Source organism: Cyprinus carpio, chromosome B20, assembly GCF_018340385.1.
Source record: "Cyprinus carpio isolate SPL01 chromosome B20, ASM1834038v1, whole genome shotgun sequence".
Taxonomy (NCBI): Eukaryota; Metazoa; Chordata; class Actinopteri; order Cypriniformes; family Cyprinidae; genus Cyprinus; species Cyprinus carpio.
The window spans coordinates 12,898,655-12,925,466 of record NC_056616.1 but is presented as its reverse complement, the minus strand read 5'-3'; the positions used below and the strand labels follow the sequence as shown (position 1 = coordinate 12,925,466).

Sequence of the window (26,812 nt, the reverse complement as noted above, 5' to 3'; positions counted from 1 at the left end):
AACCACATTAGGGTGTTGACACTTAAAGGACCGAACCACCATGACATCTTATTGACAGACAGGAACAAACATACAGCTGCACATCGCTGCGCTGACACCTAATCTTAGACAAGGCAACATTCCGGGCGACAAAGGTTAAGAACACTTTCACGACCGCGCAGACATGCACTCCCCCCCCTTTGGGTGGTTTGGTCGCAGCTTGGGGGTGCAGAGGGAAATGCTGGAGAGGGGTTAACTAATCATTGGTTTATAGCAGCACTCCACTATTCCAAGGCCAGTGGTGCGCTCTCTCCATCCACCACCACACCCCTCACCCAGCTGTCTTGTCATTTCTGAGCAGGCTATTTTAAGACAGCTCTCCTCCATGGCCTAACTCCAGCTGCCAAGTGGAGAGACGCTGTCTGCATATCTCCACCTCAGTGTCTTGAAGAGAGAGAAACGGCACAGACCTAACACTTACTAGCCTTACAAATAAGCACTGTGGTGATACCACGGTAATACTATGGTACACTGAGAAAATGACCACACTGAATGATTATCTTATTAATTTACCATGAGATTCACGAGGTACTCCCAGGAATAACATGTTTATTTATATATTAAAGTTAATATTTTCATGATACATAAAAAAACAAGGATAACACTTTACAAAGGTTAAGCATCAGTTAATGCAAAAGGTATCACGAACTAACAATGTTTACAGCATTTATTAATCTTGGGTAGTGTTCATTTCTACATGTTAAATAATAATGTATTTTAAATATTCACATTCAATTAAATTAACATACTAAACTAAACTGAACTAAATGAATTAAAAGTGGACAATAATAATTTATAAATGAACTTATATTAATAAATGTTTATGCATATATTATTGTTTAAGTTCATAATACATAAATGTAACAATAAATCAGTTTGAATATCAAAAATAATAAAAATAAAATTAAAATAATAATATTATTAATAGAAATAGAAATTAATACAACTCAAGATTTATAAATTCTATAAGTGTATTGTTTGTTGTTAATGACACTAAATGTAAGCCAAATTAAAGTATAATTATACTTGTTTTATCATTTTTATATTATTACATACATTTTTTTTTATTTTTTTATTATTTTTTTTTTCTATTTTTATATAGGTGTTATATATGTGTATAAATATATATATATATATAATATATAGGGCCACAATGCCCAGCTCACAACAACTCCTCAAGCATTTAAGGTGAAAAGCAATGGTGTTTAATACCTAAATAAGGCAAATGTGCTCTTCGAGGAGGTGGGCCAAGTGGATTTGGCCACTGCATACACACCTGGCACATTCTCTGCATGGAGGCCTTGAGCCAAATCCACTTTTAACATCTCCAGTGAGGTCTCTGAAATAGCCCCCCAGATCTGTGCCCAAGGGGCAGGCCAGAGGCTGGATTACTTACAGCAGAGCACACACAGCCTCGCGCTGCCCAGTAACAACCTTACTAGTATTGTATGAAAGAGCATGTAGGCAGCAGAGTGTGTGGGGAGAGTCTGAACCCTGCCTGTGCACGGAGGCGTTCAGCTCTGCCGAGCACTGCCAAACATAAGCTTGCTCACTAACTCAGAGAAAGAGAAAGTTGCATTGCATTTACTTTATGTGTCAGGACATGTCCATTACTACCAAAAAACACCTTAAACTTAAATCGCAAGTGCATTTATGTTTCATTTTCTTTTCACATTTGATTCCCAGCATGGGTTTGTAGAGGCTACACAAAGTATTAGTGCACTGAAAGGGGTAGTTTACCCAAAAATGCTAACCTAAACATATTGGACTTCAACTGTGTGGACGAAAACGTTTAAAAGTTAATCATCAAAATATCTTTTTTGTGTTCTGTAGAAGGAGGTAATACAAGTTTGGAAAGACATGAGGGTGAGTAAATGATGATAATTTTCATTTTTGTGGTAAACTATGAATTATGCTAGATCTTTACATTTACTTTTAATCAGCTGGTTCTTAGGATATATGAAAAATGAAACAACCCAAACCAAACAAAACCAAAAGATAAAAAGTCTACTAGCCTGATATGATACACTTTTGGCAAAAATGTCCCAACACTTTTTGCAGCCCACTAATATATCTACTGGTTAATTGTCTGTGGCAACCTCAGTCCTCTAGTCTCCACCTCCTTCCTTTCAAGGACTATCAAGCTAGTGACGGCAGGGAAGCGAGTCACCACATCCTGCAGGGGAGTGAGGCTTCCCAAATTCTCAGAACTTCACAAATATTTAAACTCTGAAATAACATATCGGCCTCTGCTTCCTAGCCCCGGTTCCAAAAACTCTTTCTTCCAGGCCATCAAGAAACTTGGGTACATGATGTCATCAAGCATGTTTTTGGCCCCAGCGTCTCCAGAGACACTACTCTTGGCCTTTCTGATGCCTGAGGCAGAAAATACTCATGTCCTTCTGAAACAGCTCAGAAGGTAAAGGAGGGCAGAAAAATGAGGGCAGGTATCTGTGCTTAGTAGTAGCAAGGAATGGAAAACTGAAGTTTGATGTTCCTTAAGCGTCTGAATGATTCCAGTATGTCATCATCGTCTAGAGTGACGTTCTGGTTTAGACACCTCTGGATCTACTCATTCCCTGCCCTCAGACACAGTGAGGTTATAGGTGGCATGAGCAAAAAGCTTTCCTCATGCCAAACACTAAGAGCTTTTCCTGTGGCAAAGGAAGAAGGCAGAGCTAAGCTACAGGAAAAGACAGAGAGGAGCTGTGCTCCAACACAGGAAGCATCAGAATTTCCTGTGACAGTAAGAGCAAAATACCACCATTTGACATAATTATTATATAATGATAATGTCCAAAAGGTATGATGGGTCACTGCTTTGGCCAACTTTCCAAAAGTCCAATTCAAACTAGATTTTAACAGTTTATAAAGAAAACTTAGAGCCTTTGCAAAACACGCCATGTGAGTGGCTAGAGTGTTATGAGAGGTTAAACTGTACATTGGATTGCTTAGTATAACAGGAATTACACACTGAAGGATTGGGATATTTCACAAAAATTAAAGTTTCATTAATTACTCAACCTTTTGAACCCATAAGGCTTTTATTCATCCTTCTATTGAAAACCCATGCAAAAAAAAAATATTGATGTTTTAAAAAGAAAAAAAAAAAAGTGACATGAGGGTGAGCAATTGATGACAGTATTTTCATTTTTGTGTTAACTAAAACCCTAGTATGTGCAGCATTAATTGTGATGCTTTCATGCATTTCATCCCATCAAATGATAATCAATCACAACTTTTATGCACTCCAGAGAAAGTATAGCGTGATCAAAAAAGCATATCAAATAAAAACAGCTTGCACAAACAATGGCTTCAGTGCACTAATTAATTAATGGAAAGGTAAACAAATGAAAAGACCTTATCAGCATGAGCACATATGGCTCTACTGAAATTAAGGAGCCAGATTAACCCAGCCAACAGAGCATGAAATGATGCTCAAACACTTACTTGCATTCTCCAGGCACCTCACAGCCTCCGTGAATCAGATTACAGCCCTGCTTACAGATTGCTGGGAGAGGAGAGGGAGAGAGGGAGGGAGGAGAGGTCAGTCTTGTTTGTTTGTGTTGCCTTACAAGAGCGACAAGATAAATTCATCATGCTCGCTGTGACAGAAGACAACTTTATGGCCCGAACACACATATATGCCTGCCCCTTTCTGCCCCGTTACACCCACCTACTCGTACCCTTGCTCATTAGGATGGTGGCTGGTGATTTACTGCCTTTTTTTAGTGGGGTATATACACGCATATGCACTCACAGCATCAAAACAGAGGAGTTTAGGTTGCCTGCAGTGGCTGGTTAAAGACATCAAAAACCCCAGCATCACTCAGATTAATTGAGCTAATGGAAAGTGTGACTCCAGGACTGCAGAGGTGTCGTTTACAACACAGTCTCACCTCCAGGCAAAGGAGCAAAGATCACAGGCCCGTGAAAACACTGATAGCAGCAGGTCTCTTTACAGGGTGGTAAAGGGCAAGATTTAACAGGGTTTCTTTTTATACACTTAAAGACATTAGCCAGCCCTAGTTCATCCTTCATGAAGGGCAACGTGGCTAATAACACTTGGCTAGATATTGAGGATGCCAGATAAATCATTACCATTAAACCATCAAATGTGATCTTAAAATGAATCTAATTTTCTCTCATTTTTTTTTCATAAATTCACTTGTAGCGTTTAAAAAAACAACTGATTTTAGTGCAGAATTGTTATTGTTAACTAAGACAAGTATTGTTTTGTTAACTGAAATAAAACTAACATAAAACAAAATATAAAACTTAATTTAAAACTTAAAAATAACTGAAATAACACCAACACTTTAGTATAGGGACTGATTCTCACTATTAAATAACTAGTTGCTTATTAGCATGCCTATTATTAACATATTAGCTGTTTATTAGTACTTATATAAAGCACATATTCTGCATGACAATATTCTACATCTCTAATCCTACCCGATACCTAAACTTAACAACTACTAACTATTAATAAGCAGCAAATTAGGAGTTTACTGAGGCAAAAGTCATACTTAGTGGTTCGTTAATAGTGAGAATTGGACCTTAAAATAAAGTGTGATCGAAATAACTACTAAAAGTACTACTTAAATACTAAAATGACTAAAAGTGACATTAAAATAAAGGCAAATATAAATACAAAAGCAAATACAAAAAAAATCACCTAAAATTATAATAAAAACCATTTTTCAGCCATAACATTACACTGCAACGCTAAGTACAAAATACAAATAGTCAACATCATTCACCTGTCCGGCAGTCCTCTCCCATCCAGCCTTCTAGACACACAATATTTCCTGATGGATCGCAGCGGTAATGGCCAAAGTAGTCGTCTCTTGGCCGGCACTGTTTGTTGCACTTACTCCCATAGTAGTTCTCATCACATCTGACCCGGATGCGGTACTCAATGTGGGCCCTGATGCCGGGGTGCTGGATGGACTGCCAGTGGTCTCCAGGATTCATCATGCTGGCGTGAATGTGTTGCTCGATCAAATTCTTCTCGCCGGCTGAAAAAAAAGAGAAGTAGGCACATAAATTATATACTTTGAATGAAAAACTATATTTTGCACAAACACGGTTATTAGAGACGGTCAACTTTTAGTCCAACTAGTGACTATGCAATTACTTGAGATCTGTAATTACTAGATTTTATATTTTAGCTTTGATTAATTTTGTGTCATTTTAGTCTGCTATTTGGTGCTAAAAAAAAAAACTTTTAAGTAAACAATATAATAATTACATATAATAAACACTTCAAGAACACAAAACAATTATACAACAATTAAATGCAACTTACTTATTCCATTAATTTACATGTCTAAGACGGAGCTAAAACACAGTCAGTCACACAACCAGTACAATGTAAAAACAAATGGGTGCGTAGATCAGCTGTAAGACAAGAGACAGGACAGACCCTGATTTTAAGCTATAAACTCACTAGTGACTCAGACTATCCTGTCCCTGCCAACTTCCTGCCTCACAAATCCATTCAGACAAATCACTGCACAACAAAGACACTCACACATGAATGACACCACTGACAAAACAAAGGGTTTTCAATCAGCACTCGGTTAACCATCCGAAATCAAGTACTTTATTAACTGATTATTACAGCTCATTTTAACTTGAGTGTGAAATTGTGTCATGGACATGATGATACCTCAAATCAGGAGTGAGGAGAGGTGTAGTATTGCTTTTCTAAGTGACCAGACTTATGATTCTCAGTAAGCAGGCAATAAAATGGGCAAAAAAGACCAGAATATTACATAGACTTAGGGTTGGACCAGTAAACATTAAGCAACCATCCAGAACACCCTAGCAACAGCACTGAAATGCCCTAAAAATCTCTCAATTTCTAGTGAGTTCTAGTCAAAATCTAATTCTTCTAATAAAAACGTTGATGTCTGGCCAGAGGGAGGGGTGTGAGTTTGACTGCTGTTACCAGGGAGATCTGGGCAAGAGCGGCAGGCAGAGGAAGCCACTGGTCTCCATAGCTGACTACTTTCAGCTCTTAGCCCTAGCTGTCCTTGAAGGACCTGGATCCCACCCTAGTCCTAATCATCAAGCACACTGTCCACCAGGACACAGACCCTCAACACAACAGTGAGAGCGGTTAGCATTCACATCAAGAGCTCCATTTTCCCAAGCTTTCCCAGCCTCTCTGCAAAGAAAGCAATCTTTATCGCAGTGGGATCGGAGACGCCGAACAATCACGGTGGAAACGGGGGGCCTGCGATTTCCTCTGTCCCGACGTGCAGAGCGCGTCTGCGTCTTTCTCCTCTTGCAAACACACATGCGGGCCGAACATACACATACCTTCCTCTCCGTCCCCTGACAATGTCGACCGAATTAAGCAACAAAAACAGAAATAGCCCTGGCGCTTCCAGATAAAGAACAATGGAGAGAGCTTTTGCTGGCCCGTTCTGCCCAATGTCTAAACACTGGGCAGTCCAGAGCCCTTCCTGCAGAGTAAACACAATGCTACAGGACTTTTCCTGCGGGCTGCATGGCCCTACCATGCACACGTACACATACGAACCGTTCTGACAGACTGCCAAACTTTATTTGCCCCAACGAAAGAGTAAGAGTCATATTTTTTGCCCTTGGGCTTCAGACAGACAGATGAGGAGGCACGGGGACGTGTCCGGTTTAAGAAAAGAGGTGCGGCAGCTCCGAGCGATCACACTGCATACTAAACAAGTAGTATCAAACAGCATCGGAGAGAGGAGGATGTACTGGCGCTTTTGTTGCCAAGCCTTGCGTGAGTACAGACTGCAGATAGTCGCATCAGACAGACCTTGGCAGCGTTTTCTCTCTATGACAAGATCATTAATGTCTGGCACGCCTCTGTACTATGGGCTCGTGTGATAAATGAAGCCACTGTCTCAAACAGAGCTCTGCCAAGTCATTGAGAGCGCTCCAGATCATCAAAGAGAGCTCATCAATTTCAAGCATTTCTAATCAATGGTCACTAGAGCTTACAGATGGTCTGGTGAACATTCTGACTGCAAATCAGGCACATTAAAAATAATGTGTTCTAGTGATATTTATCTTGATTTCTCAGTTTTCTTCACACATCTCATAGTTCATCTCAAACTCTTCGCTGACACTGCTGTTGTAAACAATTACAATAACATTTGGGGTGGTAGAAATCAAGCCACAGATTAGCTTTAAAGCAATAATGTGTATCTTTATGATGGCCTTTTATAGTTAAAGATAAAAGATTATAGTGTTAGTAGAGTATTAGTAGACTGGTAGGGTTAGGGTTAGAATATGTTGACATGTACTTGCAAAGTTACTTATAGTCTGTTAATTTTTTGTTTTGAGACTGTCACAATAACAATTTACCAGATGTAATTTATCAGACAGTCTACTAACACTCTAATGAGTAACAGAATGTCAACAGAATGGTCAAAAGCAACCACCAAAATAAAGTGCTCCCAAAAAACAAACCAAACACATACAAAAATCAAATTTAGTCAGTCTGGTGGTCAGTATAGCTCAAACCCTGATTAAACAAAACCAGACACCTGCATTATGTTTCTCTAAAGTCACTCAACGTACTCCTAACGAGCAAACTCCATGGAGAAGAGGCCTACAAGATGCTTGACTCACTGCAGTGAGTCAAACAAGCATCCTCTGGACCACTGTTTTTCTATAATGTTATTGGATGTACTCCTAACCTGCACATTTTAGATGTCTCCCTATTGTAATGAGTCTTGTTCAACTCATCAGACTCATTAGTGAAGACTCCAAGACCTCAAATGTGTGTGTCAGATAAGACAGACACCAAAAACGTGCAGTGTTGGGGGTTCTCCTGGACCAGGATTGGGAACCACTCCTCTGGACCACTGTTTAGGGCTGAATTGCATGCAAAGATGAAAACGAAAAACAGGACGTAATGACTTCAAGAAGAGAGAGTGTTTGCATTTGGAGTTTTACAGACGCTGGGATATACAGTGATTCTACAGATCACATCCGCAGATCAAAGCCAGGCTCCCCCTCTGTCTCTCCCGCTTTACCAGCGTTCACCTTTCTTTTGCACACGTCGAATTCCTCAGCCTGACCCTTTCCTACCGACAATTCCTCAAGCCAGACAAAGGCGGCGGGAGAAAACAGGATACAGCTGTGGAATTATGGTGCCAATGTTGTTTCCCCAAGATCCTTAAACGATGAAAGCCCCCCATGAACCAGGGTTAGGGGATTACAGCTCAAGACCTCATATTCAGTTGAGATTTTCACTCAAGTATGAAAAAATACGAATGCATTTAACACATTTGGGCCTGAAGGAACTAAAAATAATTGCAGCTCTGCTTTCTTATGACTATGATCAACAGATCTGTCTTACAAACCACAGTAATCCAAACAATCGAACATTATCATGCTTGCTGACTATGCAATAACTCATATCTGTAATTTATGTGTATGACTCAATATTCAAGATCCTCGGGAAGTTTCACCTAGCAGCTACAATCCATAAAGACCTTCAGATGCTCAGGTTTATTGGGAAATCTTGGTGGACTTGTGTGCACTACTGAAGCAGGTGTGGAAGACACAAGATTGTGCTCGTTTAAGCCTCAAAACACACATTTGTGTGAGGTTCCCAGCTCTGGAATGCTTTGGAAGCTCAGGTAACGATTCTTGGGTAAGCAACATATCATCTCAATAATTCTGTCAAAAATGATGAGCCCCTGCTTAGTGCGGTTAGAAATATCAAACTCAATGCATACCTCCAACCCTCTATATCAGTACCTACATGAAAACAGACAACTTTTACACTTAATGCCCACAACAAAATCCTTAAATAACCCCATGCGTGCCCAATAAAACCCTGACACGTCCCGACGAATTCCCCCGCGCTAAAATTACAGCACATCAGCTGGGCAGCTTTAACGCTTGCATCTCATCCTCAAGTATCTCCACATACGAAGTCACTCTCTAAAGCACAAAACTATAGACTAACAATGCTCAACAGCCATTATGAACACTGAACCCAACCCAGAAAGGCTACAGCAGCCTGCAGCAGTAAATCATATAGCGGTTAAAGAGGAATACTTACTGTTCTGAGTGGAGTTATCCCAGTCCCAGGCTTCCAGGATGAGTGTGTAGGATCGCTGAGGGAGAAAGAGATAGAATATCATTATGAGATGAAATATTAAAATGCTATTGAAGAAAGCACAACAAGAAACAAACAGATTTTTATATATATTTTAATGCTAAACTATCCGGGTCAAAAGGTCCCACCCTCAAGATATTCTGATTCATGGATATGGGTCAGGTACATCTTCCAAATATAAATGACCTGTTTTTTCATCTTTCAGGTGAGGGGGAAAAAATAAATCAGGAAAGGAATAGCACACCTCCTCTAAACAAAATCTGAGGTGGGAGAATGCCAGACATTTTATGCCATTTTAATGCGCTTTGGATTTAAAGCGTCTGCTAAATGTTAAATGTAATACAGAGCGTAAGAGGTTTATTCAAATCCTTAACCTCAAGTATGAGCAACAGAAATAGTGATGTTTGTTTTAGCAAACAGCACTAATGAAATGACAGAGATGCTAAAGCTCCAGTCCTCTCTCATGACAGCGGGCAGCATTTATAAGAGTTGAGTTACGTTACACAGGAGATGGAGGGAGGGAGGGAGGGAGGGAGAGATTTTCAGCCACACCTTGAATGTTCAAACTAAATCTGGAAACATTCTCAATGCTCGTCTGATATCTGAGAGTCCATCTAAAATGTTGCCCATAATCCCTACCTGAACAGATCAAATTATCAACTTTCATGGAATCAAAAACAGGCCACTGAAGCAGGACATCTTCAAATGAGGAAAAGAATAGGCCTAATTTAATTGATGCGTTTCCTTTAGAGACGAGTTTATTCATCTTCTCACTCCTGACACTCGACAGGTACATGACACCACTTTTAGCACTTGATACAACTTCACTAATCTTCCTGAAGAGACATCTTTTCTCTCTTCACTTCTGGAGAGAAAAAAAAGTAATGTGTTAACTGCATGTGCTAACCACAAGGCTTACTGTACTCTCCTCCAGCCATAAACCTTTGGTTGTGAGAGTACCTAGACTGAAAAGTGTATGTTCCTTTAAATTAAAATGAATGCATGTCTGTGTGCTAGTGGCAAGTGTTAAGGCTTCTTCACACGAAGATAAATAACCATAAAGATAACTATATTAGCCTCCACACAAAAACACAACATATTTTGTTGATTATATAAGCACACGCTGCTGTTGCAGCTCTGTAAAGTCAGGTGGATTCTGATTGGCTTTCATTGTTTTTAAAGTTCATTAACTGGAAAAATTATTGCTTTTGGGTTACACTTTATTTTAATGTCCAATTCTTGCCAACAACAAACCATTAACTACAACTTTTGCCTTAATAAACTCCTAATTTGCTGCTTATAAATAGTCAGTAAGGTAGTTGTTAAAGGGGTAGTTTACCTTCAGTTGGTCCCCATTAGTGTTGTCACGGTACCAAAATTTCAGTATTCGGTACCGATACCAGTGAAAATCCACGGTTCTCGGTACCAAAAAAAAAAAAAAAAACTTTTTATCACTAAAAATAAAACCAATGCCATTCTTTATACTTATTTACAATTGTGTTTAAAGTTTTTCTACAAGTAATATAATTATGAAAAACAGTAAACAAGTTTCACCCAAATTTAATTTGTCTTTTAATTAATGAAATTGAAACATTTTATTTTTTGGTAAATGAAGGGGATTTGCTATTAAAATTAAAACATGGAAGGAATATTGTGTGATTTATTTCTTTAAAAAATAAAGTTTTATTATTTTTTTTTTCAACAGTAGTAGCAGTATCACATACATTCTACTAAATAATAGTAATATTTCTAGCACAATGCCTTTATATAAAAATGAACTTTTATTTTGACGGGTTGCCGTGAATACCTTTAAATTGACACTGGTTTTACATGAATAAATGAAATGGTAAAATGCTTGTGAAGTGACTCAGAACAGTTCTGGTGATGTTGTTTATGTATTTATGTCCTCATTGAGACGCAGATGCTGAAATTACTGCAAGCGTCACGCGCTTCAGTCTATGTAGTAAATAAAACCGCACGTCTCTGCCATTCATTCATTCACACAGAGACGTGCAGAACATGCAGGATTCATATTTCAACCAACTTTTGCGGCTTAACATTCACAGATATACTGGTCCATATGGAGATTTGATTTGATTAATTTATGCTAACTTTGACAAATTCTGTGACTGCCCATATTAAAATGTAAGTTTCATTTTCAAGACTGGATTTTGAGATTCCGTCCGCGTTTCTGCTTCGAGGAAATCATAGCGCTGTATGCATCAAGAACCGGTTTGACCGGGTACTCGGTACCACCGGTACTTAAAGACACCTGGTACCGTGACATTTTCATTTATTTAGTACCGACTTGGTACCGAAGTACCGGGTCTTTTGACATCACTAGTCCCCATTGACTTAGTGCATAATGTTTTCCACCCCATACTATGGAAGTTAATGGGAACCAGCAACTGAAGGTGAGCTATCCCTTTAAGTTCAGGTATTGGGTATGATTAAGGACGTAGAATATGGTCATGCAGAATATGTGCTTTATAACTACTAATAAACAGCCAATATGCTGATAATGGGCATGCTAATAAGCAACTAGTTAATAGTGAGAATTGGTCCCTTTACTAATGTGTTACCTAATGTGTTATTGTCTTTGGTGTGAACAGCTCTTTAGTGAGTCACTGTCAATGTCAATCCAGTATACATATGCTAGCTAGAAATTCCCAGAATGCCTTGTAAAAACAAGTACTGACTGTATGCTCACATGATAAACAACAAAGTTGTTAAAAAACACCAACTATTGAAATATTGAAATGGTAGTCCAATTGTAGGCCAAAATGTGATCTGAATAATTTGTATATATGCTTTAAAAATATCTAGGTCTGCTAGTCTGACTTCACAAAAAACAGAATAACACCTTAACTAGACTAACATATTTATATTCAAACCCTTAAAGTGGATGTAAGCATACAGAGCGAGTTGACCTGTTAGATTTAGGCACAGATCTCATTCATCTCCAGAGGTGGAGTGAGAGGGGCGGAGCCAGACGGCGTGGTTGGAGAGGTTGGGGGCTGTGGGCTGGTAGATGCAGTCAGGGATTAGTGGCAGCACCAGGTCTGTCTGGATGGGTTGGAGTGGGAGTGGGTGGGCCACATATCCATGCAGACGTACAACAGATGCGTCTTAAAAAGATGGATTATTTGACATGAACGTGGATCATCCCACGACATGCTGCAGGGTTTCTGACCTCTCCTCCCATCCCCCAACACGGGGGGGCAGCCACTGTGAGAGAGCGTATTAGTGGGGTCTCGTGGTAGCAAGCATCTGCGTGGACGAGAAATGCATGTGTTTGTGTGCGCATGCTTATCTGTACATGTGGATTTGGTCCAAAGCTCCATCAGTAAATGAATATGCTGGGTTGATCCGGTTGGCCGCGCACATGCGGTCATGTGTAGCGGAGCAGGGCATGCGCACACCCGAGGAGAAAGGTCAGAATGTCAGGGTGTGAGCGCGTGAGAGGGAAAGAGACGCGGTAGCACGGGGACGGTCCTGTTCCCACACACTCGGCCTCTGATTAGCTGGATTATGTGACAGCTGCCCAAAGGGCTAGATGCGGATAAAGACTAGTGGGGGAGGTGACCAATGAACAAAGACCTCCATCTAAAACCCATCACTGCAAGACACCATCAACCTGAGTCTTGTGACACTCAGAGAACATTCCTCCGACCACACACACACACCCTCTGACCCCTAGAAGTGGCCCAACACGCAACGAGGACACAAACGCACCCAAACAAACTCCCTTGGAGATGTACATTGCAAGTAGTTCTTCCCTCCTTATCGTGGACTACTTTTGCTGATAGCAATGATATTTATAGTGGGCTGTGAACAAGCTAACACAGACTGCCTGGCTGGGATGTACTTAGGAGGGTACGCATCACAAGCAAACCTTCGAGCGATTGAATATACTCATATTGGAAAGTTAAGCCTGTAAACACCCTGAGTGTGTGTGTTTAAGTAGGTGGGTGGCTAGTGGGGTTGTGGTGGAGGGAGCCACAGGTGCAAATTCCCACAGTCAGTGGATAGGGCTGTTTAAAGAGGGGCAGGGCTGAAATAAGAGGGGGCTGAAGTGAGAGAGGCTAAGAATGACCCTGGAGACCTGGAGGCCATCAGGCTTCTCATCAGCTTCAAAAGGCTCCCACGCCGCAGTTTCAATTGGCAGCGGTGCACACACGCAATCGGCTGCAACACTCTGACGCATTCGTACACAAGGCCCTACTGAGCACAAACAAATTATTACTAGGGATGCACAATAAATATCGGCACAATATTTAATGTGCATCTCATCAATGAAGCCGGTTCTGTAATCAGCGGTAAATCTCTACACGTGCGTGCTTTCATGTGGAGCAGCATTTACTACACAGAGCCGTTGTTCACTGACAATCTGCGCAAAACCACAATCATATTTTGCGCATGTTTTCGGCAGCTTGTCAGTGAACAATGGCTCTGTGTAGTAAATTTACTGCTGATTACAGAACCGGCTTTACTGACAAGATGCGCATTAAAATCATGCAGATATTAATCGTGCATCCCTAATTATTACATTAAACAATGTTAACTTTAACCAAACTATTATAACATGACAGGATGATGTCAGGATCTTCTTGCTAAAAAGGCGAAGTGTTTTCCACCGTCAGTCACGTACAAGTGACGTCCAGCTGACAGCAAGTGCATGGCAGTCTGAGAGCTTTCACACGCCTTATCTAAAGTAGCGAAGCCTTCAGCACCATGTCAATACCCTACAAAAAGAGTGATCGAGGAAAGAAAGAAAAATGGGTCTGACATGCGACACTCCAGTCCAAAAGAAATCAACACAGAAACCGCAAAAAAAAAATAGGTCTCTGTTCCTCTGTGACCTCGGTGAGAAAACGAGCACTTCATTTCCTCATCTGCTTTTGGAAAAGGAACTGCAGAGAGAGGCAAACTTCCCTTGTCTGACCTAGCAGGAAGATATCATCCCCACCCTCTATGTAGACCAACACATTACTAGGGTCAGAGTGGTTCAACAACCAAATATATAACCTATGGATATCTGTTTTGTTAGTTCAGACATTTTTTGTGGCAATTAGCTTTAGCTGTTAGAATGTTTTCACATTTAGATGGGAGATTAGGAATTGCATTATGTCCCACACTCTTTTTGTTTTTAAGTGTCACAATTTAACCGTTTTGACAGTAGTCCAACTTAGGGCTGGACAATATATCGAACGATATGATCATGCGCATCTAGTCAGTAAAGCCGGTTCCATGATTAGCGGTAAATCCCCATCACCTGCTTTCAAATGGAGCTGCAGAGCCGTAGTTCACTGACAAGCTACGCTATATCGAGTTCATTATCAAAGGCGATTTATTTTCAATAATGAACTCGATATAGCGTAGCTTCTCAGTGAACTACGGCTCTGTGTATTAACTGCAGCTCCATTTGAAAGCAGGTGATGGGGATTTACCGCTAATCATGGAACCGGCTTTACTGACGAGATGCGCATGATCATATCGTTCGATATATTGTCCAGCCCTAGTCCAACTTTTAAAAACTCAAACTGAGACCTCTTCATCTTGTTCCTTTGGGATCTGTTTTTACATGCAAATACTTGTTTTATGTGAACACCTCTTGAGGAACGCAAGTGATCAAGTTCAGGTAAATTTGAAACTGGACTAATTATACAGGGCTTTTTTCCTGAACTACCTACCTATGCCTAGTCATTTTTGAAACCAACATTTTACTTTGTTTAATACACTATATTCAAGTACATGTTCTCACACACACACACACACACACACACACACACACACACACACACACACACACACACACACACACACACACACACTCTAAACCTATCACTCAAAGTCTGAGCACCAGTCGCACAAGTTCTGTGCCAGACTTTGATTGATTGTCCTCAAAGAACCTGTAGGTCATTTATTTATTCCATGGCAAGGGCGACCACAGCATATAATCTCCATTAATCTGGTATTGTTAATCCCATTTTTTTAGCTGAACTGTTGACTGACACAGATATTTGGGCCAAACTCAGGCTGAAGTGGCAGTGGACAACACTGACCGCAACCATCAAAATCTAAGACAGCACCAGACCAATTAAAGGACGCTGAAAGGCTTTTTTGTTTTCCGTTTCCCAAAACTAACGGATAGTTTTGGAGCAGAGCATGTCCTCAAGATTTTGTGACGCAATAGGAAAATCCTCATTCCAGTTTGACATATTGAATTAGCTCAACATGATGCTGAAATCAATTTTCAATCAAAATATTTAATCCTTGCTAAGCAATAAGGCAATGAATGCATGCAGTTTTGACCATCAAACTTGCTAACTAGCACGTTATTAGGAATAGCGATTGCAAAGATTTATAAAAAATCCCCTTGTACACACTTCTGCTGTAAGTGAAGCAGGATCACAAATAATACACACAGACAAGAAGCTCAGAATGGCCTGATTTGAAAAAGTGATATTGTTTTTAGGGATTAAATAAAAACCACTGTGTGGATTTGTATCATTATAGGGTAGATGTGTACACACACTGCCAACACACATTCATGTTCAAACAACAAGTAAAAGTGAATTTAGCATCTGATGACCCCTTTAAAATGATTTATTTTAGTCGTTAGTGTTTTATTTGTAATGTATTTATAGAAAACAAAACAAAATGTATAAGCCTATTTGGTTCTTTAATCAATAATTTATGTGTTCATCTATACAATTTCCAACAATTAAAAGAATTGCAGGAAAATATACAATTGTAGAAGCAGGATGTGTAAATAAGCCTAAATTCTAAAAAACAATGCGTTCAGCAATATATGAAAAAATGGTGGACATAAATCAAAAAGCAAACCCCCTCTGAGCACACCCATCTCCTTTAGGAAGTACAGTGCAATCAGAGCAGATCAATTCATCAAGACGGTGCAAATTCAGACTCTGTGTTCTTCCCCAGGGTCCTGCAGCACAGGTCTGATCACAAATGAGGGCACTTTGTTCTCACCGGCCTTTTAGAACAGGCAATGAGCAATGTGATGATGGGTGTCACCCATCCCAGCATGACAAGGTCATGTTTGTGTCAAACAAGTCTAGACTTGGTTGGGAGTGATCGGGGGTGTCGGGGAGGTCCAGTCACCTCGCAGGGTCCACATCACGCCCTCAGTGGTGGGAAGAGGAGGTTGAAAAGCCAGCTCTGTAATCAATCACTCACAAGAGAAAGGTGTCCCCTGCTCCATCACCAATACACAGGGGTCTCGGCCACACTGCTGACAGGGGGTGACCAGGTCGTTTCATTTGTGCCTGCCCTCTCCTAGTCTGTCAACCCTATATTGATCACACATCCATCTTAAATTCTAAACCCACAATCCCATTTTTTTGTCCCAAGTATCTAGCTTTCTCACAAGACCAGCCACAACAACTCTCTGAGGGAAACAACATTGAGCTTGCAGTCTAATTAAACCAAAGGAAACAGCTCTTTGGATCTGGGTAATGACAGGAGAGCAGGGTGGGGAGGGGATAGGATCAAAGAAAATGGCTGGCAAAAATTGCTAGGGAAGAACCTGGAGGAACACCTAACCCAACCTGTAGCTCAAGAGGGATTCTGGGTGGCTTTGATGGTCTCTCATTCTGAGAACAATGTGGAAAGTCTTTCCCACCCTCGTCGAAAACCATTCCTTCAGCCCCAACCGAAACAGTTTAGCTGAAAAGGGGTTTCTAGGTGTCTTTGTTAGTCCCTCTTGCAGAGGCAAATGTGAAAGGTCTTTGCCATCCATCCCTATCAACAACCTAACTTTGGAAGAGCAATCAATGGCTTTTCCATTCCAGAAATCCACGGCACCAGTGACCTCTCCACACAACAAGTCCATATGACACGACTTGTTTCGAATCAGTCAATTGTCATTTTCCGCCAGGCTTCCAGAGCACAAAAGCCAACAATAGCTTTGTTTAAGCGGTATTATGGCCCTGGGAGGACAGGAAGATGCAGCCCGACGTGCACTCTGGGCCCTAGAGCCAGTAAATGATATTCTGTGCTCGGTAACCTCCCCTCTTTCAGCAAACTCCCACACGGGGGTTAAGTTCCTACAGACACAATAATAAAGCACCATCATCGACTACAATGAGTCTAGTTAACCTTGCATACCCATGAGACACCATTATCAATAAAGCGAGTCGGACGAGAGTCCGGTGAGTCTGAAAGGCAGGAACACCAAGCGAGATGCAGAATTATGCTTGCGTGGTGCTTATCGCTGCAGAGTTGGCCAACGAAGGGCACGCTCTGGGTGAGTGTGTACACACATGGCCCATTTAGCATTCCGCTGCTATGCCAACAAGATCATTAGCAATGACAATACAACAAACTCCTCCCCTCTGGGTGCTAATTAAGCAGGAAGGGACGGCAGTGGCTGCAAACACACACACACACACACACACACACACACACACACACACACACACACACACACACACACACACACACACACACACACACACACACACACACACACACAGAGACTGAGTTAAATACAGAAACACAAGCAAAGGTGTGTATGGGTTATCTTATTCACCCTGAGAACAAGGTGTCCTACAGAAATTTAAGACAAAACAAAGAAACTAAGAAAGTGGTTGATATTAAAGCTTAAAGTTTTGGAGGTAAAAAATGTGAGTATAACAAGCCGTTTTAAAAAGGTACAATACAATGCCCACCTTGTAGTCACTCATTTCATGGACAAATTCAAGTTAAATCACAGTCAAACTTACTATTACGTCATCAAATCATACAGTATCTATCATATTTGAAAAATCCTTTTTTGATGTTATCCAAATCAAGCCTATCATATAACCTGATAATGTTTGCCTTAAACTTTAGACAAAAAGACTTGAATTAGAATATACTTGTATACTTTGACTGTAAAAATAGCATAAAAATACATATTTTAAGAGGTATAGAATAGTATTGTACAGTATAGTATTGAACAAAAGGCTAATTACAAATCAATCACCAGTACATACATCGATCTTTCAGATCTTCTCAATTTCAGAGAAGGTTTAACTGCAGCATTTGTAGAAACTGAGACTAGCATGGCTGCTTGGCAGCAACAGAAACAGGCTGAGAGGTTGGAAGCTGCTATATCCCAGTGGGCACAGCTCACAGATCTCCCAAAGACACCAGCCTGGATCAATTCTCACAGCTCTACACATTAGTCCGGTCATACTAATCTAAGGTAGACTTCCAAAAAATTATTGTGAACACCAACTACATCTGTGAAATTCTTCTACCTGGTAGCTGTTCCTACACTGGTGTTATAACCACAATATGGAATGACAATATTCCATAAACTGCTCATGGGCAACCTCCCATTTGGCAAACAGTGCAGCCCCTCGGTTACTACAGTGAGGCGGCCATTTGACACCCTAGACTGCTAGCTCATCATCAAACCATCTGACAAGCCAGTTGTCTCCCTGTCAGTCTTGTCCAGTTACAGTACTGCCGATTACTCCGGTTTCAGCATCTAGTTAAAACGGCAGAGCCATTGCTAAGCAGCTTCTCTTCTTGCTGAAAAGCCCTAGTTGCAGTATAGCAAGCTAACAGAGTGCCGTTATGGCCACATGGGCTACAACTCTATTACAATCATAATCATTTTGAACAAGGTCAGAGGTCAAGCAGGAATTAAACTTGCTGCGCGGTAATGCACTGTAATCACTGCAGCACACCTGCTCACAATTCATTAGCCTACTAGCTCGCACAGGAAGATGCACATACATTAGTCACACATGCGCCACAGCCATGTATGCCAACACAGCAAAAACAGCTGGAAGGGGAAAAAACAATCATCATTTACACTGTCATTTCTGAAATTGTGCTGAAGCAAAGGAGAAACCTAGTACCAGGGAGGTAGAGCATCATGGGTAGTTGAAAACAATTAGTTGAGCACCAGGGGCTAACAATAGAAACGGTTCTCTCTCACACACACACTAGCTTCCAGTGTTATTGGGAAGGGTCGTCAGGGTTAAGCTCACTAACGCCCAATTCTGAAAGGACCCCATGTTTTCTATGACCTTTCTCAGGGGAGACAGAAAGTCCACTATAATTGCACTGCCTAGTACAATCATGTCCACCACTGGTGGCTCGGTACATGGAAGATCTTCTGTTGGGAACCAGTTTATCTTGCACTCTTCAAGTGCTGCTCAAGATCTCATCATACTCTTAAAGCACTGACATGCTTTCTTAGGTACTCAGCTGAAGTACCACACAAAAGAAGATTGCTTTTTCTTCAGGTCTACCTTCCTGATGCCAGGCCTAAAGGCTCATTCACACTAAGAATGATAATTATAAAGAAAAAATAGGATATATATGGTGACGATAACATTCTATGTATTATAATCACAATCCACAGTTGTTGTCTGCTATTTTAAATGCTCAAGCTCTTTTAAGTCAAGTGGATTCTGATTGGCTGTTGATGTTTTTATAGTTTATAAACTTGTGTGGGGGGGGGTTATTTTATGACAAATGCAATACCAAAAAATGCAATACCATAATAGCTGTGGTGTGGACTTCTCTATTCTTATAAATTTAGAAGGATTGTAAAAATGTTATGGTTATAGTTATCATAGTCGGTGTACACATGCCTTAAAAAGATAGTTCACCTAAAATGTAAATTCTGTCATTAATTACTCACCCTAATGTCGTTCCAAACCTGGAAGACCTTTGTTCATCTTTGGAACACAAGTTAAGATATTTTTTATGAAATCTGAGAACTTTCTGACCCTGCATAGACAGCAATGTAACTACCACATTCAAGGTCCAAAAAGGTAGCAAGGACATCGTTAAAATAGTCAATGTGACATCAGTGGTGCAACCGTATGTTATGTATGAAGAGAATACTTTTTGTGCGCAAAGAAAACAAAAATATTGACTTTATTCAACAACTTCTTCTCTTCCCTGTCGGTCTTTGACGCATGTTCATGAGATTACCATGACACGCATGCTGTCAAATGGACTATTTTAACGATGTCCTTAGACTCCTTACTACCTTTCTGGGCCTTGAACGTGTCAGTTGTGTTGCTGTCTATATCATTTATAAACTATCACTTTAACCCTTGTCAGAACCCTACCATCACAATCATGTTATCAAGAAGTGGGTTTTCATTTCAAGCATTTTTCAGTCATTAATCGATTAACAGCATTTTGGCAGAGCCCCTTCTAAATAGACTGTTTTCATGGGTTTAAAGAGTTCATCATGTGGGAGTGATGGAGTAGGAAGTGCCTGGCTCATACGCTTCACAAAGAGTCCAAACGGTCTCTCTTTATAATCTTGTTTCGAAATCCCCATCCCCCTGTAAAATAGCTATTTTACAATTAAACATGGTCAAAACTAGGCGGGAAAACTGTCTGTGTTTACAAAATGCAACATAACCGGAGACAACCGTTCTCAACCCGTATTGTATCATAAAAGGTTGCTTCATAAAGTCACCTCAGGCACATCGCCTCTTAATTGGTCCGGTCTCTCTGCTGCTAAAAATACCTCTACCATGACTGCTGCATTCAGGAAAGGGGAAAATGCAGCCTTTCCCTTCATTTAAAGGGAGGCATGGGTACAAAAAGCCGTGCTCTGCCCCAGGTCACAAGAAAGAACATGTTTATTGTGGTGGCAGAACAAAAAGCTATTTCAGGGTCAGGAAGGGAAGGATAGAGAGTCTCACATCCAGCTAGAGATTCTTCATGATCTTAAACTTCCTGGTGAATCACCACAGCGGGTCTCCATGGAGAGACAGGAATCAATACTGGCTCTTCCTGTAACATCACAAACCACTGCAGATGACTGCGAATAGTCCAGCCAGTTAAAACGAAAGCTACTCTGCCTTGACTCGTTTATTTGATCGAGAGATTTGTCACAAGTCAACTAGCCACGTCCAATAACTGACTACTCTAGTAGTGAGGAACTAGTGTTTTTGGTAACACTTCACAATATGGTTAATGCATTAGGAATCACAAATTAAAAATTAATGTTTAACTGTTAATTAATAATTTATATTTTTTAATCTAGATTAATATTATTTATAATTATGCTTTGTAAGAAACACTACAAATATATATACATTTATAGAAAATGTATTAATTAGAATAGATTAATGTTTTGATGATTGTTCATGTTAGTGATCGAACTACGTTATCATACAGAACCTTATTGTAAAATGTTGCCATACTTTCTACATTTTAAAAGCGATGTGTTAATTAACATGTTAATAGCTAGCTAGATAGTATGTATGTAACTATAAAAGTCTCTTGTAAAAGATGTGTCTAAATTTAACGTTTTTAAAGTGGCACTTCAACATACACAAACAGACCCATGTCTTTTGCTATTGCATAGCTAATAATAGAGTCCCGTCGCAAACATTGTTTTTTAAGATGCTTACGATGTCAAGTTTTACAATAGTAACTTTTACAAATGTATCTTTCCATTCCGTTGCATTCTTCTATTTGTTTTTAAACGCTAGAACTACATAAATAATTACTAAAAACACATCCAACTGCATATATCTAACTTGTAACTGTCATCCCTAATTTTGTTTCAATGAATTTGGTACAATTCTTAAAAGGCAGCATGTGAAAATGTGACACCGTCCTACCCACGACTTTACCGTGACTTCCGGTCAACTCCCATAAAAGACAGAAACAAAAGATGGACACTGCTTACTTGGACATTTTGAGGCCTTGGGGGAGCAGCGATCTATAATCAGTCCCAATCAACAGCCACCTGCTCTGATGCTGAACTGGACAATTACTGCTTTTTGTTGACGGGAGACACAGCCAGCTGTGACTGGCTAATTACACAGTCAATAGTCTAATCAGTTGTGAGGCTCTAGCACTTCTTTCCCAGGTGAGACGAGAACGAGTGGCTCCGCTGAAAGACCAGTTAAGGGGGAAGGGAACTCGAAGGGCAATAGATAATTGTTTACTAAAGGCCCATGTAACAGTCTCCTAGCAACTGCCCAGCAAGCTCCTAATCAGGTGTGGCTGACGCTGCTGTTTAGCCTTGAAGCGTAGTGGTCCTCCACTCTGACGGACGGATACAGCTGCCGTCTCTATCATCAACATTCACTGTGTGCCACCAGAGAGGCTCTTCACCATCTCTCAATCTCTTACGCTGGAGTTACACATTCACTAAAACTGTAACTCAAATCTATGTTACACAACTGCAAAGGACTAGAACTAACAGATTAGGATCTTACTAACCTACTGGCTCAAAGTCTGCATTAAAAAAATAAATAAATAAATGAAACGATAAGACTAAGGGTGTATTCACACCGGTCTTGGTAGGTTTGATTGAATCAGACTCAAGTTTGTTTCCCCACTTGGTGCGGATCTTTTGGGAAGGTGTGAATACAGCAATTGCACTCGGGTGTGGACCAAACAACCGTACCAAGACCCAACTGAAGAGGTGGTCTCGGTCCGGTTCCAAGCAAACTCTGGTGCGGCTGAATGGAAGAACCAATGAATGGATGACCTTAGCACACGTGTGGTTTTGTTTACAATTTCTGGTTCATTTGCAAAAAGGGCAGTGTGAAAGCGAAGCACAGCAAATAAAAAAAAATTAATAAAAAAAAAAATCAACATTGTATTTGGTCCGGACCAAAGGAAGTGAACTAGCGAACTTTCCTTGTGTGAATACACCCTCGGACCAAAGGAAACCTAAGTAGATCTAGGTAGCACATTAGTGCATTTCAATCTTGATATGCACTTCTTAAAAAAAAAAAAAAAAAAAATATATATATATATATATATATATATATATATATATATATATATATATATATATATATATATATATATACACTCACACACACATACACACACACACACACACACACACACACATATATATATATATACACATACTCACACACTGTTTAACTCCATGCAAGTGTTTCCTGCATTCCCACTACTGAATCTAAATCCCAAAAGCAAAAAAAGCCATATTTTACTCTAGTTTGCAGTCCAAATTTTATTTGATAAGAAAAACAAAACAAAGTAATAGCAAAAACACATTCCTCACAGGTGGAATGCAATAATACACACAGCGTGAACAGTGTTGTCTAATTCACAAACAAATTACTCTTTTAAGTGGATCATTGTAATGAATCATTCGAAAAGACTAATTTTACTCTTTCAGAGAAGTCTAAGTGTAATTTTATAATAATTTTACACAAGAATAAAGACTGAAAATATTAAAAGCATATATTTTCCCACACTGTTAAACAAAACATTGTTATAATCACAAGAAATGGCATTTAAAATGTACTTGAATTCCACATGCAGTAGCAAAAGGAATCAAATTAAATTCAAAGCTTTTATCAAATCAAATCAGGAAATCTGTATTGATACTAATAAGCAAACTATCAAGGCAACGGCTTTACCAAAACCAATCTCTGAAATCTTGACAAACAAACCAGAGATAGGCTAAAAGAAAACAAACTGCACCTCCGACAGGTGGCGGACTCAATCTCCAAGCCTCTGGGTGAGGTGCTAGATATCTTTATACAATGTACTCTAGATGAGGTTACACCGAGCACATCAAACAGATGTCCGGATTCACAGGCACTCAAGAACACATTCCTCTGCCAATTTCATTAGCATCCATGAGACACTAAGGAACTGCAAACACACAGCATTTGAAATAAAAACTCAATCACAGGCTTTCAGACACAGATCTACAACCACACATCATGTGATCCGAGTTACACAGGGACATATCTAGGTGAAGTTTCGAGCGGTGGTCAGAAGAGAAGCAGGTGTAGCATCAAAGGCAGCCCCGAAAGGGTCAGTTTGATAGCACGTTACACATTAACTTAAACGGTTGAGCGTTTGTGTGTTTGGTTAGGGAGGGGGGGTAGTTTTTATGCCTACAGGAGGGTTAGTTTAGGGGTCTGCCAGGTTAGTGTGTGCATAACTGGGCTGCCGTCCAAAGCTGACAGTCAATACTACACGACATCTCTTTTTTTGTTGTTGTTTGCGGGTGTGACACCGAACTGCATAAAACATTGCAGCGATTTGCTACCTGATATCAGCATCAGTAAAGTGCCTACGTGTCTGAAGAGACACTTGATAACTGTTTCACATATCAACACAAGGGAGATGCAAGTAGTACAAGGCTACACAACAAACTGCCATGGTAACTATATTTCCAGTAAAATCCCACAGTTACTAGTTATTCTGTTCTAACTAATATAAAAGTGCAATATTAGCCACTAATGCCAAAATATATAAACTGATCAAAAATCTAGAAGCTTCTCACATTGTTTGAAGGTGGTTCTAAAATAATTTCTTAGTGCTGTACAGATGTAGGCGATTTGTTGTTGAGCATTTGATAGGCTACCTTGTCAGTGTAACCGATTAAAACTTTTTTTTTTATTAAGTTAAAAAATTATCATTTCACATCTAGATCTGTGATTATTTTAATAAATGTTTCAACTAATTTGAAACAAATAAAAATAATAATAATTTGGGAATATCCAGGTTTGATAGGAAACCACGTTGAAACACGTTACAACACTCCATGCTTCCCCTAACAATAAGAACAGTAACTATGGAGTTTCAGTTGCAACTTTGGTTGCCGTGGTACGTTTTAAGCTACAAGCTTCGTTATAAGCTACAAAAGAGCGTTTTAACAAATTCACAAAAACCAGTAGCACCATAATTACGGTTAATGCAGCTGCCGCTGGATTGCCCGTCATATTTGAATATTAAGTACACTAGAAGCTTTGAGAAAGATACGCTTCACTCGAAGCCAACTGAAATCAACGGAGAAGTCTGAACCTAGTCAGCGTTATTCTCTCCTCTGTGATGCCCAAAAATGAGACACGACCAACTACGCGTGATATATGGTTTCAAACCTGACTTTCTTCTGTTAGCAGAATGAGTCCCCATTCACTTACAACGCAACTGAATGGTGACTGTCATTCCGTTTTGTGCTCCAAGGAAAGAGAAAAAGTAATACAGGTTTGAAACAACGTGTGAGTACAAGACGAAATTTAGATTTATGAGTGAACTATCTCTTTAAGAAATGTGTGTCACCTTAAATGCACCTTATAGCAGCCAGTTTCAAACACGCACAGCAAAGTGAATGCACTAAAGATAACCGTTCTTAACCTTTTTCTACCCCAAAACCGTTAGGACACAGCAGCCTTACACACCCACGATTAAAAAAAGAGCGACCCTGTCATCACAGTAACAATAGTGCACTCAACTTCCGAGCAGTGACAGCTCACCGCGGCGCTTTATTATTATAGCTCACGCGGAGACGCGCACTCACCGGCCAGGCGAAGTAAAAGGGGATGATGATCTTTCCCACATCGCTCGTTTTGCTGGGGACGTTCTTTGCAGTCTTAAAAGAAAGTATATTTCCACCGAGAACGTCAGTAGATCCAGAGCCAAAGGTGCATGGCCCAGTGGTGGTGACTTCAGACTGGTACTCCTTCAGACACACTTTAAAGTAAGTATCGCACTCGTCCCGTTCGCAGCGCTGGTCTTGAGAGTTCCGCGTGCCGTCGCAACACTCCCCGTCCCACAACTCACCGTTTACATTTTCTACAGCAATCAGCTGCAGCTCAAAATAGCCAGAGGACTGGGACACCTAAAAATAACATTAGAATAAAAAAATTAATACACAGAGTAGCCATAATACTGGTTGCTTATTATTGAAAAGCAGATCGGGTTTGCAAAACTGAGGTAGCCTTGTATTATTTGAGGGAATGTGTTGCGTGCGCTTGTGCATTGAAGTCTACAGAGAATCAGTCTACAATTTTATTAAACTGAGCTGGAAACAGCAATTTTAAATGACGGGGTACAAGTTAACATTATTACAATATCCTGACGTTTCCAAATGCATGAGCACAATGTGGCTGCGTAATTCAAATATCGATTACTTTGAGCAAAATGCATTGAAATCGTCAGCCCACACCCATCAACTTTTGCCTGCAGATCACTGCTATGTCAATTAAATCGATCTGCAATACTAGAAACAATCAGCGCTCTCACCTTCGTCCATATCGTTAACAGCAGGCACGCGATTGGGAGCCAATTCCTAATCCTGATACAATTCCACATGCCGCTGATTTGTGCGTTATGAATACAAGATGGAAAACGGCCGTTGACCGGCGACAGGATCCTCTGCTCCTGACATGCAAAAATTCACAAGCGTGGTGTGTTTGCGCGGTGATGTCTGGGCTGATCTCTCCCTCCGTCTGATCACTTCACGGCAAAATGATGTGTTCACAGCTACCACACGCCTGAAGAGATCTCGCGTGATTGACAGCTGGTTGAGCCAATCACAAAGCCTTCTGCTGATCCGTTTGGCCAACCGCCACTCGAGGGCGGAGCATTGTCAGAAACTTACGCTGTCTATTCCCCTGTTTCACAACGAGCAATAAAACGCATGGTCCTTTTCCATCAAGAATTCTGGCATTTTTGTAACAGAATTTGTATATTATTATTTGAATGATTACTAAATACATTCAGCGATAATCACACAGCAAATGTAACAGATTTAGCATTTTAAGCACTCAAACAGGATCCCGTTGGCTGGAAATGTGTCTATCCATCAAGCATTTTCGTTTTGAACACTGTGGTGTATTCTAACATTTAAATTGACAT

At 40.2% G+C, this 26,812-nt stretch overlaps 1 protein-coding gene across 2 annotated transcripts in view; it reads right to left on the bottom strand.

The window, feature by feature from the left end:
* LOC109104800 (protein jagged-2-like) overlaps positions 1-26,454 on the bottom strand; it is a 46,803-nt gene extending 20,349 nt beyond the window's left edge. For both annotated transcript variants that reach the window (XM_042747486.1, XM_042747487.1), the window contains exons 1-5: positions 26,198-26,454; positions 25,473-25,793; positions 9,113-9,167; positions 4,803-5,060; positions 3,490-3,550 (exon numbers count right to left, since the gene is read on the bottom strand). In XM_042747486.1, coding sequence (XP_042603420.1) covers positions 3,490-3,550; positions 4,803-5,060; positions 9,113-9,167; positions 25,473-25,793; positions 26,198-26,266 — 764 coding nt within the window. In that variant the 5' untranslated portion in view covers positions 26,267-26,454. The remainder of the gene's footprint in view (positions 1-3,489; positions 3,551-4,802; positions 5,061-9,112; positions 9,168-25,472; positions 25,794-26,197) is intronic.
* Between the last annotated feature and the right edge of the window lie 358 nt (positions 26,455-26,812).